The sequence below is a fragment of the Miniopterus natalensis genome, chromosome 14 (assembly GCF_054644295.1).
Source record: "Miniopterus natalensis isolate mMinNat1 chromosome 14, mMinNat1.hap1, whole genome shotgun sequence".
Taxonomy (NCBI): domain Eukaryota; kingdom Metazoa; phylum Chordata; class Mammalia; order Chiroptera; family Miniopteridae; genus Miniopterus; species Miniopterus natalensis.
Window position 1 is genome coordinate 55,120,397 of NC_142094.1, and position 15,130 is coordinate 55,135,526.

At 51.1% G+C, this 15,130-nt stretch overlaps 1 protein-coding gene across 1 annotated transcript; it reads left to right on the forward strand.

Moving 5' to 3' along the window:
- Nucleotides 1–1,275: 1,275 nt before the first annotated feature.
- On the forward strand, nucleotides 1,276–13,374 carry C14H10orf143 (chromosome 14 C10orf143 homolog). The gene is made up of 5 exons (XM_087824089.1): nucleotides 1,276–1,468; nucleotides 4,707–4,783; nucleotides 7,619–7,780; nucleotides 7,889–7,951; nucleotides 13,262–13,374. The coding sequence occupies exons 1-5, from the start codon at nucleotides 1,276–1,278 to the stop codon at nucleotides 13,289–13,291; spliced, it is 525 nt and encodes a 174-aa protein (XP_087680215.1). The 3' UTR covers nucleotides 13,292–13,374.
- Nucleotides 13,375–15,130: the final 1,756 nt, after the last annotated feature.

Below are 15,130 nucleotides of genomic sequence, written 5' to 3' on the forward strand. Positions count from 1 at the left end.
TTATTTTTTTTATCACAACCCTCCTAATGGGCCAAAGTGGTATCTCATTGTGGTTTCGATTTGCATTTCCCTAATGATTAGTGATGTTGAGCATCTTCTCACATGCTTATTGGCCATCTGCATATCATCTTTGATGCACAAGGTTTTAAATTTTTATATAGTCCAATTTAGCTATTTTCCTCTCTTGGTGAATGTGCTTTATGCCAAACTCCAGTGTCATGAGAGGTTCCCATTTTCTTCCAACGGTTAATGCATTTAACGTTAAAATAACGAGCACTTGAACTATCATTTTATAGATGTTTTGTATTATTTTTAAAGTTTTTAAAATTTTAAGATATTAAAAATTTAAGTAAACATATTAGGTAAATAGGTCATAAACTTCCACCTGTCCTTGAAGTCCGAGTTGAGCCCAGTCTCTCCCTGCTGCAAACCCCAACACCTGTCACGGTGGGCCCCCCGGGTGACGTCGTCCTTACCATTTTTAACAAGTGTCACGAATACCTTTCCTCTAACACGACATACAGCAGGAGGTGTATTTAGAAGACTGCGGTGTAGCTCAGCGCACTATTTACCAACGTCGGTCATCGGGGCCCCCCCGCTCAACAGGCGCGCGGCGGGAACCCCACCCCGAGGGTCGGGCGCAGAGGCCACGGCTCCCCCTTCTGCAGCGCGGCCCTCAGCCAGCGGAGCCGTGTTTCCCCCGGGGCCTCCGGACCGGAAGCCACAGTGCACCGGGCCAAACACGGCTCGAGACGGCCGGGTCGCCGAACCACCGTCCCGGCCCGCTCCCGCCCGGAAGTGAAGCCGCCTACAACTCCCAGAGACCCTGCAGCCTCGCCCATGCTGATTGGCTCACTGAGCCACCTATCAGCCAACAAGCCAGGAACACAGCCAATTACAAGGGGAAAGGAGGCGGGCGCTCCTCCGGCCGATCCAAGGTCTGCAGTGGAAGCCTAGCGGGACCCTTAAAAAATAGGTTCTTTGCAGCCTCACGGCCGATTCAGTGATTGGAGAAGTGATAGGCCGGCCCTCTTTGCAAAATCATGGCCCGGGACAGACGTCCCCTAAGTCCAGAAGACTCTGTTCTCCGCTAGTCCTGCCTGCGGCGCTCGCCCGGTAGGACTCCAGTGGCCCTGCGGAACCCCGCCCCCGTCTCTCATTGGCTCCCCCCGTCGGGTTGGGGGCGAGTCCGCGGGGGCGTGTCCGCGGGGGCGTGGGCGGGGCGCCGGCCTGGGGCGGGGATGAGAGCCCGGCGGACTTGGGCCTGTGGGTCGCATGGACACCCTGGCGCCGGGCCGGTGGCGTCGGCGGAGGCCGGAGGATCTGCAGGTTCTGGGGGACGCGGTGAGCCTCCCGGGGCCTGGGCGTTACGAACGGGAAGGCAGCGCCCTCGGGCTGGCCGCAGTGGGCTTCGTGTCTCCCGGCGGCCCTCAGAGGAGGCCTGGGGGTCGGGGACCGCGCTCACCTGGTTGGGCGGGGCCTGGGCGGGGCCCGGTCTTGTGGGCGGGGCCCGGTCTTGTGGGCGGGGCCCTCCGCCTGCCGCGCCTGCGCAGAAGTGCGGTACTCGGTGTCCTGATCCACAGGCTCCCAGGGGCTGCGATACCTGGGTCCCCCAAGGGTGCGCGGGGTCCCTGCGAGGCGCCGCGCCCCGGTGCCTGGGCCGGGTGGTGGCGTCCCTGCGTCCCGCCTCCCGTGCAGGCGCAGGGCCGGCGTGCTCGGAGGGCCGGTTGGGCGCGCTGGTCAGTCCCGCCTGGGTGCAGCGCGCCCACCCGAGACCCGGGTGAGAGGCGCTGGCGTGGGTGGGTGATCGCGCCGGTGCGAGGCTGCGAAGGAAACTGTCGGACGTGGGGAAGCGCTTGGCCTTCCCGGGGACGGGGAGAGGTCCGCGGGGTTGCGGCGGGAGGCACCTCTGTCTGCGGGTTGCTGGCTGCTCCGCGCCTCGGCGACGTCGGGGTTCCTCGCGCAGAGCGGCCGCCCGCTGCCCCGCCCCCAGCGTCTGACTGTTTTCTGTTGGCTGCTTCTGGACCCACAGGCTCGATGGAACGGGGCGTCTTCCTAGTTAGGGCAGGCGACGCGTTTTCAAGCGTGTCGCACAGCAGGACAGGTGACTCGCTTTCCACCCTGCAGCGTCTGTCTCTTTAGTGTCACCACCCACCCACTGCCTGATCGCTAAGCCAGGGCCTCTTATGTTCCATCACAGCGACACCCCACTTCCAGGGGCCATGTTACTAGGGCAAGGGGTAGCCTCTGTAACAGGGAGACTTCAGACCACATTGGCGCAAACAGGTGGAAGTGGGATTCTCTCAAGTAGCAGGACAGAGGTGAGCAGTCCAGAACTGGGGACACAGGTACCCCAAATGCAGGTATGCGACCAGTGCTCCCCAGATCAAAGGCATCCAGGGAGGCTAGTTCCTTCTGTCTCAGCCCTGCTCCCCCTGCGTGTTGTCCGCTTGGGTGAGGTCAGCGCTGGCCCATCGCTACAGTGCTCACCTTCCAGACTGGGAGGCAAACAGTCAAGTGCCGTGATCATGCTGACATTTTTAGAGCTTACTCTGGCAGCTCTGTGGGAAATGAAAGGGACGGTGGTCAGAGTGGAGGCAGGGGGCGAGGAGTGCATAGAGCAGGAGAGGTGACAGAGGCTGGACAGAGGACAGTGGGCTGGTGGAAGCAGAGGGCAGTGTATTGTGGAGGGAGAGCTGGCAGGCCGAGCCCGTGGAGGGGATTGTCATGATGGACAAATTCGATAATAGATGGAAACACTCGACACCGTAGTTTTTTTACTATGGGAAGGGATGTTTATTAGGTTCCACCTGTTGTAAGTAAATTTGTATATGCGCTTTCCTTAGAATTCTTCATTTTAATGAGGAATGTGACTTAGGTTTATCGTGTAGTTGGTAAATATTGCAAGCCTAAAGTTACTCCCCAACAAGTCTAGTGTGTGCGTTTGTGTCTTTTTACTTTAATTAGAAATAAAAATGGTTTTTCTTTTCTTTGCTATCTGCTTCTCCGTAGCTCTCACTGAATGACGCTGGTGCTCTTCCTTCCGATCACTGACTTGCCTTGCCTGTCTGCTCATAAGTTGCCTTCTCTTTGCCAGGCTCGACTGGTCGAGAGTGTGGGGTGCACAGCATGTTGAGGAGTCTTAGGACGTGGTCACAGCTGGAAAAAGCACAGCATCAGGGTGTTCAGATCCATTCGGTTGAAGTCCTCTGTGCCCTGAGAACATGGGAGTTGACGACAAGAGTCCTAATTTCTGATCTTCTCTGTAGTTGACATTGTGCCAGATTTCACTGTTGTAGAGCAAACCTCCCAAGTGCAAGGTCATTTTCCAAATGAAAGTGTCATCGAGGAGGAATCTTTGCTTGATGGAAACCATGCTCTCTTTCTAAATGGCAGTCTATAGGGCATTATTAATCTTTCTCATCAGCATTAACGGTTCTGTATTCGGGGCTGATGGATGTCCGAATCAGCTACTCCATATCAGCAAAAGTAAACTTTCCTTACTATGGTAGAATTAAAACCAAATTCAACTGAAAAACCTCACTCAGCAAACTGTTTCTAGTAACTAGGACTCAATTAACCAGCATGGCACATTTATAATTAAAATGAATAAAGGCCATTAGTCAGTAGACACCCTCAAAAGACCTTCAAACTGAAAGATTGGGTGGGGGGGTCTGTGTGTCTCTGTGTGTGTGTCTCTGTGTGTCTGTGTGTCTCTGTGTGTGTGTCTCTGTATGTGTCTCTGTGTGTCTGCGTGTGTCTCTGTGTGTGTCTGTGTGTCTGGATGTGTCTGTGTGTGTCTCTGTGTGTCTGTGTGTGTGTGTCTTTGTGTGTAGAGAGCGACTTGCCATTGGTTCCGTTACTGAGTTCTAAGGATTTACCTTGATATTCTAATTCACGGTATATATGCTAAACTCATATTAGCATGTATATGATATATGTTGAATGCAGGTGTTTAATTCTGGGGACGTGGCATTTTCTTGCTGTGCTGATGGAGGAGGGCACACGGTGCTTTTCTGCCAGTGCTCAGGGAAGTTGGTGTCTTCGTGTCCCCACCCTCCTCTCTAATGCACGGTGCAGACACGGGCTTCCAGGGGCGGTGGCGACGGTGGCGTGCGGGTTCAGCCTGGGTGCCCGGCTCCTGTTCTGTCCGTGGGCTCCCCAGGGTCCCCAGGTGCATGGGAGAAGCATCCCCCATCTGGTTGCTATGAGGGCTCACTCATCAGCATGGAAGCTGAGGCTTTGGATTTCATTTCTGCCAAATCCTGAAGCCTTTAACCCCCCTCCCTCCCCTCTGTCCACTCATCCAGCTCGCTGGGCCCCATCATTTCCAATAAAGGAGCAAGTCCACGGCCGCACAGGCGTGATCGCGCCTCCTCAGAGAGGGCAGCTTGTCTTTCCCAGACCTGCCTACTTTGTTCCATCACTGAGGAAACAAGAGACATATTTTATATTTTAATTTATGCGTCTTATGAAGTATCTTCTCTTAATCATGTTCCTGTTCCAATTGTTCTCTGGCGAGGTTGCTGTTCTATTGATCTCCTTCAATTATTGTTAAGTAATGGGGTCTTTGTGTAGACACGGGGTTTTAATTTTGTTTATACTGTGTGGTGTCTTTATAGTCAGGCGGTAAATCTCCATCTGCCTTATGAAGGCCGACAGAACCTCTCCAGGAGGGAGGAGGGGAGAGTGAACCGTGAGCACAGGCATCCCAGAGAGAAATGCCTCTGCAGCCTTCGTTTCCCGGCCCAGGCCGATCCGTGATAACTGGACTATTTGCCGAGTAAGTGTACATACAGGTCAATCTCATGCAGTCAGCTCTCAGTAATCCACAGTAAATAGCAGAAAACATGAATAATTTAATCCACTCAGCTGACCCAGGGCCACCAAGCCGGTGATCCCCACATTCCCTGGGGAGCCCAGCCTTCCCCCAGCGCCTTGGTATCAGCGTGAGTCCTTTCGTCTGCCACAGGAGGTGGGGGCCTGACCTCTCCTGCCACCTGAGCCACTCAGAGAACGTCAGCTTGTCACCGTGGAGGATCGCAAGTCCACTGACCTTAATGTGCCAGTTGTTCTGTGACCCCACGGAGAAATGGTTCTGGATGTCGTCCCAGAGTGCTGTGTGTGCCAGAGAGGCAGTGGCTCCTGCCACCCATCCCCCACCCCTGCCCTGCGCTTTCCTGCTCAGCAAGTCTCATGTCCTTCAGAGAGGCAGGGAGAGAGCAGGGGTGCTCAGAGCTGACTGACGTCAGGGTGAGGGGCCCAGCCTCTGTATAAAGTGACATGGGGCACACGTGGTATTTCCTGTTTCCCTTCAACACGGTGGTTATGTAAATCGCAGGCGCCCAACTCTGTGCCGAGGTCTGTGTACTCCGCCCGCCCTGCCATGTGCTCGGCCTCCTGTACCCTCCGTATGCCCCTTTCATTCTCTTGGTTGTGCCCCTGCCTTTGCCCAGCGTCCCTTACCAACTTTCATGTAACTTCCCCTCCGTGGCCGCCTTGTAATTTATTCTGTATTTCTGACAGTTTCCTTTTCTGCTCCCATTGCTTCCTGAGTTCATTCGCCGCTTCCTGGCTCCCTGCTTGTGTTCCTTTCTGCTTTTAACTTACGCTTCTAATTCACGGTGATTTCCACGTCCTCATATGTTTGTTTGATTGGTTTAGTTGTGTTTTCAGAGGATTGAACTACAGTTGTCTTTTGGTTCATGGTTGTTTTTCAGGAGGGAATTTCTATGGCTTGGTGTTCTTAGAAGACGCTGGTCTGGTGGCACCTGGTCCAGGCGCTGCAGCCACTGTGTGTGTGTGTGTGTGTGTGTGTGTGTGTGTGTGTGTGTGTGTGTGTGTGTGTGTGTGTCTGGCTATCTATATGTGTGCCTGTGTCTGTGTATCTCTATGTCTATATCTGTGTCTGGCTGGCTGGCTGTGTGTCTGGCTGTGTGTCTGGCTGTGTGTGTGTGTGTGTGTCCAGCTGGCTGTGTGTGTGTGTGTGTGTGTGTGTGTGTGTGTGTGTGTGTCTGGCCGGCTGGCTGGCAGGAGGCTGAGCCTCCTGATGTTGTGGCCCTCTTTACTGTAGGACCCAAACCTTGCCCCCTTTGCTTTTATCTGCACCACCCAGTTACCAAAGGGCAGTCCACCCCTCCTCTTTCCCCTTTCCTTCCCGGCAGCCATGAGTCTGAAGAAGCCCCTCTAAATGGTGTCTGTTCCTTTGGGTTGTGTGGACATGGCCGTCCCTTCCTGAGTCCACGCTCTGGTCCACACGGGTACTGTCATAGCTTTTTCACGTTTGAGTGAAGTTTCCCAGCCATGCCGATGGCTCTCGCCCCTCTGGTAGTGTCGCTCCTCCATCCAGCAGCTTTCCCTCCTGTTCTTGCGCATCACAGAGCCCGCATCAGTGGGTGTGGGCTGGGAGCCCCAGGGACCCACACTCGGATTTGGTGGCGTTTCTCTTTTTACCAGCCTTATTTTCAGATTTTGGCATTCTCTGTCTTTAAGTTCTGCTGAGGGTGTAGTTTGGTGTAGCATATCAAGAGTTTCTCTGTCTTTAGTTTCCTATCATTTGGGAGGAACTCTAGGAGGAAGGTGACTGTATAGTCGCTCTTATCTTCTGCCACCTAGAGGTCAAGCGCTTACCCTCAAAAGATTATTCTAAGTGGCTTGAGGGGCTCAGAGTTCACCATTTTTCATTTTTATTTCTAAGTATCTGTGTTAAGGCATCTTAGAGAACAGTAGAACTAGCAGTCTAACCCTATGATATAAAGTTTCTCTATTGAATAAATCCATTAAATAAAAAGGTGTCAATTTAGAAAATATGAAATAAATAACAGTACAGATAATAATTTGGCACAAATCATAATGATGGTTTGCAAGTGACTGAAGAAGTTGTAGCTGCTGGTGTCACAGGCAGGAGCTGTGCAGCAGCCAGGCCTGCAGGCTGCCCGGGGGTCCAGAGACACTGCTGGGGCTGGGCAAGGCGGTGACATCTAACTGTCAGTGACAGCAGTGTTACCCTCACAATACACAGTCCCGGCACTTTGAGCTACTAATTTTTCCTTTAGCTTTGGAGGGTTGCTTTGGTAATTTATCTTTAGTTCAAGGGGAAGCAGAAACCAAATGCTAACTTTCCCAAAGGTTATCAGTTATAGACTGTGGGCAACTTCAGAAATAAAATTAATTTGGTCTTTAGTGTCCATATGAGAAAGAATTATTCACATGTGGGTTATTCCTGTTGCGTTGAGAGAGTGTCACTTAATACTACGTAGGACATGTTGAAGCATAAGAACTAGTTTCTTGAACAAGATTTATAGGTTTTGTACATTTTCAATATCAATAAACTAGTCCCAATAGTTTATTACAAGAGTTTCTGCTCAGATTGTTAAAATGACTGTTTTAAATCTGTAAAGCTAAGTAAATATCAGACGGTTCCGGGATAATGAGGTTAAATGTAATTGATGGTGGTGATTCCTAAAGATAAAGTTTAAAGTCACCTCCTCAAATGTCCTATAAACTTTCCCGGCTCCACAGGGGTCTGTTTTTGCAGCTGAAGTTTTCAGAGAGGAAATTTAATTAGGGTGGTGTGTGCTTTACGAGGCCATCTCAAGTGAAATTTTGTTTGTTCCAGAAGCGGGCGTGCAGGAGCTTCGAGGCGGCGCCGGAGCGCGGCTGCCCCCAGGTGAAGGCTGTCACCCCGGCGACCTGGGGGGGCGCGGAGCTGGAGGGGCCGCCTGGAAGCCGCCTCCCCGCCCCCAGGCCAGACGGCGGCCAGGGGCCACCAAGTGCGGGGGTAGGTTCGTGTTCCTGCCCAACCGGCCAGGAACCCATTTAAATATTTTAATAAAAAGTGTAAATAACCACTGTTCTGATCCATCTGCGGCTGTGATTTGTTAAATAGATCCCTCGGAACGGTGGAAGGAGCTCCGCCCAGCTCTGCCCGAGATGTATTGCAGGGGAGTCTGTAAGTGCGCTCACCTTCTTGTGTCACATAAAGGGTAGACTTGTTCTTAAATATTAGATCCATAAAACAAAGTTCATAAAAATGGCAATTACGCTTCTAAGGAATGAGGGATGTAAATAAAAAGGTGCAGTTTGATTTAAGCTTTTCTTAGCATTCTACTGGGTGCAAACTAATTTGTCTCCAGCTTCAAGTTGGAAATAGAAATTGCAAATACATTTAAAATTCTTCCTAAAAGCAGAGTTCAGGGAAGGGAACAGGCCATCAGATACGATGAACACAGAGATCTTTTGAGGACATCTGGGGGAAAAGACCTACCCTCATTTAATTATCCAAATAGGAATCAATGTTGTTTTTTCTTATCTCTGATAAGCTTTTTTTTTCATGTTTCCATAAACTTCCCATAAACCACAGATTTCAGAAGAAACACAGTATTCACACCATTAATTCAAAATAAAAGGAGATCTAACCCTGCCAGGGTTGGTTCTCAGTCTCCTGTGTCAGGCAGAATATCAGCAAGTATACATTAGCATAGTAACGCCTTTGTTATTAATTTCGAGCTTATTCTAAGAACAAGTTAATATACCTTTGATAACCTCTGTAATTCTTGGGGGTTTTCAATTTAAAAATTGGAATCTTAATATTGCAATAAAATAGAGTTATGTTTAATTTCCACACAGAAACCAGGAGTGTGTGAGTGTGTGTGTGTGCGCGCGCGCATGTGTGTGCATCTGTATATTTCTGTATATTTCTGCTTTTGCCCCCTAAAGATTTTTAGAGAAATGTATTGTTCTGTTTTTGATAAGCAAAAGGTGGAGTCAACAAATTAGAGAGATCTTCAATTGACACACCGCAAGGTACTGTGTTTTACAACGATAGGCAGTGGTTTTGTTTTAAACCAAGAACTGCAACTGTGTCAGTTGTCACCCACGTGAGTCTCTGATGATCTGGTCATTAGACAGGTGTGAAAACAGCCCCGTGTCAGACTCGGCGAGCTCTCCCTCTAGTGCTCTGTCTTCAGGACATACCGCAGGCTCTGTGCTTCTGCACAGTCGGAAAATCAAAGAGCCGGCACTTGAGCTTAGTCTGCTTAGGTTGACTCGTGACTGCCACACATACCTTGCGATGCAAAGAAACATTTACCTTGAGGAATGTGACCCACTCTGGGCCCATTGCTTGCGTTCCTGCTGCTTCCCTTCCTTCTCATTCCATTTCAGTGGGATTTCTCTCAAACCCCCACCCGTGGGGGGCACACTAGGAATGAAACGTGGATCTTAGTGCTCTCAGAGGCTGTGCTCTGGCATGAGTGGCTGAAAGGAAAAAAAATTTGGCTCCAGCAACTGATTGGATCATTTTGGCTAATATTCTGTTTGAACAACAGTACCTATTTGATTAGGGTTTTTCCTTCCTTTGTAATTCCCCAAGCTTGCCTCATGTTTCATAGGAAATGAGTCTGCGAGCAGAAAACCTATATTGATATGTAAATATATCATTTTTTGGTTAATGCTTGATATTCTTTTTCATCTAAATTTCAGAAACCGACTTTAAAAAATCAGTTTCTCTTTATTTGTAGTTATTTTCAATAAAATTTCACCCAGGCTTGGGCGATTTAATATTTACACCCACTATTTCTAAAAGTCTTATGTAAATAAAGATTGAAATGTGAATTGGAAAAGTCACACCTCTTGATATTTGAACAGACTCTAGCTGCGTATATCTTCTTTTTCTAATAATATGGCTACTTTCCCTCCTAAGCTTTTAAAATCATAAGACACTATTTTTGCATTCTAGAACATTGAAAGTCCAGTGTTAAATAAAAAGCAAATAGTATTTTTAGCGATGCAGGATCCCAGGGAGCAGTGCTTAACACAGATCACGGGTGGGCACAGCCCTGCATGTCAGACGGCTTCATTAAACACGCCGCACCACGCACCAGGCCAAGCCACGCACCAGACCACACCACGCACAGGTGCCTGCGGCCCGGACCCCATCCCCACCACTGACCCACGGGTGTTTCTGTGGAATTCCAACAGGAACCTTGCATGTGATTCTTAGTTTATTCGGTGCTTTTCCCCAATAACCCCGTCACATCCCAGTCCCCTGCGGTACTTCTGACCCCAGTGGAATATGAGCTGAGCTGATCAGTTCTGCCCTGAGTTCTCAGCGTGGCCGTCTCAGCTTGGTCCGAGTTCCTGTCCTCCTGTCCCTATGCTTTTCCTTATTTTTATCATGAGTCACTTCTCACGAACCAAGGTCTTGACTTCTCACCCTGCAAGGATCTTCCTCCCCTGGACCTTCTCGAACTCATTCCCCAACTTGCCACATCGGCCTCCTCTCTTCGCCCTGTCCTAGCTCACTGACAGTGATCACTGTTGCGGTAGCTGCTGGTGTAGTTCCTTGTTGTAGTCACTGTTAAGGTTCAACTCGTAGTACATGTCATTACTTAGAAACATCTCCTCTCAGCCCTGAGTTACTCTGCTCATGTGATGGACAGTTGGGATGAAACTGTCCTCTACTCATGTGGTGGGACATGGTATTATGTCATTTGGGGTCTCCCCCAGCACTGGGGCCAGCCTGCCCTCGCCGCTATGCACCGTCTTGCACTGCAAGTCCAGAAGCAGTGCCCATCGTCGCTGTCATTGGCAGGCTGCCTTTCCTTCCACAGGGGGTTCTAGAGCTGGACCAGGGCCTTGGAGCAGGCTCCCTTTCTCGGCCAGCTCAGCCCATGGGGTCCCAAGTATGACATGGAAATCACACCATTCTTTGTAAATTCAAACCCGTTAAATGAAACCTCACGAGGCTGCCAAAGCTCTCCAAAATGATCAAGAAAGATACATGAGAAGGGGGTGGCGTTATAGATACATGAAGGGGGGTGCATTATAGATACATGAGAAGGGGGTGACCTTGTGAGACGGAACACCATGGGAGGAACAGATTGGGATGTTAGTTTAGGGGCAGGTCTGTGTTCTCAGCGCCAAGCGTTTGAGGGGGACCTGGTCCCTGACACTGTAGCTCCTCAGTGCTGAGTCCTTCAGGGAAGGGACCGCCCTCAGGTTTCACTGGGTCAGCATGACAGTCAGTAGCCTCCTTCCCTCAGCTCTGTCCCCCAGCTTTGTCTCCCCTGCTCTGTATTGTGGAGACTGCGTTTCCGGGCTCCCTTGCTCTGGTTTCTGACACTGGACGCGAGCATGGGAGGGCGTGATATCCTGAGCATTTCCCCCTCCCCCTTCCTTGAGTCCCATGTTAAATTCCCTGTGTTGGAAATACCTAGATTGGTGTCTGTGTTCTGATTGGACCCCATCTGGTCTCATCAGCTAATGTGTGGACAAATTCTCCTGGGAAAAGAAAAGATTGGGGTTTTAAAGACAGGCCTCTGGGCCTCCACCCTCAGGGCTCAGGTCCTTGGCCCAGAGCTGGGCGTTTCGGAGTGTGGCAGAGCCAGTCCTGGCTGTAAGTCACACAGGGGGGTGTTAAATTGGAGAATACAGTCAGGCCTTTAGTATTGCCCATCACTGGTGTTCTTTGCTTTCTTTTATCTGGTGTTAGTGGGGTTTACTGACCAAACTGAAAGCCAATATGGAAAGCATGATTTTGGGTATTGTAGACCAGCACCCCTACCCCCGCTTCCCAACAAACTGATTTTGGATGCGGGCCTGTCCATCAGCGTTGAGGGCAGCTACTAAGGGAGTAGTCTTAATCAGCCTCTGTGCCATTCACTTTTTGACATTCGCTTTCAACACGGACTCCATTTCCTGACAATGGGAGGTGGGGGGTCACTGCGAGAGTAGAAATAGAGGGCAAGGGAGGGGGTTGTTTGGTTCATTTTTGCCCGTAGGGATGACAGGAGGAGCCCAAGCATGATGATTACTCTGATTCTAAATGGACATACATTTTTTGTACTTTTTTTATCTCCAAATGGGTGACCTTTAAAATGTTTGTTTTGTTTGTTTGCCTGACTGTCTCATTGGTGATTGCTTTGCACGTCTGCAGCGTCTAGAAGCGCTGCCGTGGAGCAGGGGCAGACCCAGGCCTGGGCGGGAGCAGGACTCCGCCTTCTCCCGTGCCTGCCTGTGCCCCATCCCGCAGGCCCAGGTGCCACACAGGCCCAGGGCCAAGGAGGGAAATGCGATGTCCTGACACAGATTCAGAGGGATCGATGTGCGCTGGTTCGCTCTGTGTGTCCTGTTTCAGCAGCAGCTAGTTCTTGTCAGTCCTTTATTCGTATGTCCTGAGAGAAGGAAACTCGATCACAGAGGTACCAGCAGGACTCTACTGATTATTCTGTAAGAGTGAAATTGTGCTCCGGGCGTTCTCCCCCTCGCTTCGTCAGGGACCCGGAGTTCATCGGCCTAACCCCGTCCATGGAGAGATAAGGGCAGCGAGGTCCACGGGGGTTAAGTGATTGGCCTGCCATGTGCTGTGGTTGACGGGGGGCTGGCTCCAGCGCTCACTGCGCCCTCCCCTCCTGTTCTTGGCCGGGTGCGTGTTTACAGCCCTGTGCCAGCATCGCGTCCCGCACTGGGTGCAGCGACCTGCTCTAACACTCCCCGAGAAGGGCAGCAGGAGATTGCGGGTCTTCGTGGACCTCATTCCCAGGCCCAGTGAGCGCTTCTTGGCTCAGATGCAGGGCTGAATTGTTCAAACTGTGAAAGAATGAGCTGGCCAAGGGGAAACTGGCTGCTTTTATGCTGAATCCCGAGCCAGTGTTCAGACATCATTTTTAAAAATTCTATTTTATGAATATGTAGATATTTTCACTCTTTTTTCTCATAGGCAAGAGGAGCAATAGCATTTATTGAGAACATTCTGTGCACAGGCCCTGTAGGAAGTGCTTTAACTATCTTAACTGTAATATTTTTACACTTACAGGCATACTCTGGTTTTTTGCAATTAGCTTTATGGTGCTTCGTAGGTACTGAGTTTTTTACAAAGTGAAGGCCAGACCCTCCACCAGCAAAAAGATTCTGCCTCGCCGAAGGCTCAGATGATGGAGCGCATTTTCATCAATAAAGTATTTTTAAATTAAGACATATGCACTTTTAGACATAGTGCTATCACTGCACACTTACTAGATTATAGTTCCGTGCAAACAACTTGCGTGTGCCCTGGGAAGCCTGCGGCGGCCTGGCGCGGGCCGCAGTGTCCCCGCGGCGGCCCTGTGCCCCGTACACCGCCTGCGTCGGGGCGAGGCCGCGCTCACGCGGGCAGCCCAGTCCCTGGAAGCGCAGGGCCGCGTGCCGCCAACAGGCAGCCACGGGAGATGTACCGCTCGGTGAAAATGAATCCCCACGTGTGCTGTTTTATGATTTTTAGGGACACTTTAACCACACCGAGAGCCATTAGAAGATACGAGTTGGAAAAGGAGCATTCCGGTTTGGGTTTTGAACCTCCCCGTGACGGCGAGTGCGAACCTCCTGCAGACGTACGCAGGCGCCCACCTGCTCTCCCATCGGGTGACCCGCCGCCCCCACGCCGAGCCAGGAGGGTCCTGTCACTTCCCGGGAGCCTGCAGATCGCGAGCACCTACTCAGCCCGTCTTGGTTAAGAAGCAGATCAACTGTGTCATTTAAAAATTTTGAAAAATTCAGCATCAAGTTTCCTGTGAGGTCGAGACGCTGCGGCTGTGGAACCATACTCAGCCACAGCCTCGCTTTTACACTTCCCAGCAGTTGTGGGGGTACCCAGGCTGCTGACGCAGCCTTTTTAATGAAAAGTCTTATTTTTATACTTAAATGCTCTATAATCTTAAACTGAATTTTACCAAATGCTGGTATCCAAACCGTTCTGTGTAATTCTGCACCTGGAGTTCATCAGGCAGGGGACCTCTTTGATATTAAATGGAAATTTCTCATTTTCTCCTGGGTTTTCAATGTATCGTCTGACTGTGGAGACTGGTGTCATTTCCCTGAGTCTGAAGCCTTCCCGAGATGTCCCCGTCACCCAGGACAAGGTCCTAACAACTGCAGTGGGTTATAGGATTGCTCTCAGCTCCTTCCCTTCCCAAACCCGAGGCCGACGAAGCCCCTTTGCTCAGGTGATTTTATTGTGTCACCCATGTGTGCCAGTTCTCTGCCCACCGCCGACCCTCCACACGGGCACTCTGACGAGCCCACACCATGAGCAGTCACAGCGTGTAGTCATGGAGGGAACTGCACGCTGGAAAGACGGACAGAAGATGAGCTGGAGGACACTAGGACATGCCACTGTGATGTGGGCTATTCAAGCCATATGAAAGAAAGCTGACGCTCCAGCCCAGCCATGGGCCAAGGTGGTGGGAAGAAGTGGGGGTGCAGGTCATGGGGGAAGGGGTGCCTGCTTCCAGTTGGCCTGCCCCCTAGCAGCCAGTTGATGGGGCTCCCACAGACTCTGGCTCCTGCCCTTGACTTTGGCAGGGCCAGGAAGGGACACAGCCAGACCAGCCTTCCCCAGTCCCGCTGTCCTCCAGCTTGGAGAGGGAGCTGGACAGTCTACTGCAGAGCCCGTCAGTGATGAGCCACAGAGATGAAGGCAAAAGCAAATGCCATTGTGCTGAACCCAATGGGGACACCTGGAAGAAAGAGCCAGGTCCTCGGGAGGAGGCTGTGGGCTGTGGGGCTGTGGACACTGTTGGGGCATTGAGGCAGCCTCTGGGGGCCCTGGACCTCCACCATTGTCCACTGTTTCCCTACCAAGCACCCAGCCCCCTCTGGCCTTGAATAGACCCTCAAGTGTCCTTAGTGGACACAGGATGCAAGAGAGCAGATTGTTTTCATCACCCACATAACAGCCATGATGTTAACGAGGTAACATTAGTGAGCACTTAGGTGCAGCCAGTATTTCCCAGACACAGACGTTGGTGGATTCCTGATCCCCATGACAATGCTGTGGGCACATTCCCTCCCCTCCCCACTTTACAGATGACACCAGGTCCAGAGAAGCTGCGCCATCTGAGGTCACAAAGCAGGTGGGATGGCTGCTCTCAGAGCCCACCTGGGTATCAGCAGGCGTATAGGCCACCTCAGCGCTGTGACCATCCACAAGCCAGGTGACCGTTGTGGATGGAAGACACACCTGTTCCTTGCAAGGACCTGGGTAAAAATGTGTGTGCCTTTCCTTGCAATCAAAAAATTATATTGCCCATTTCTAGAGCGCAGAGCCTTAAAATGCAAGAGTGCACAGGTGTATACACACACCCCCCCGTGA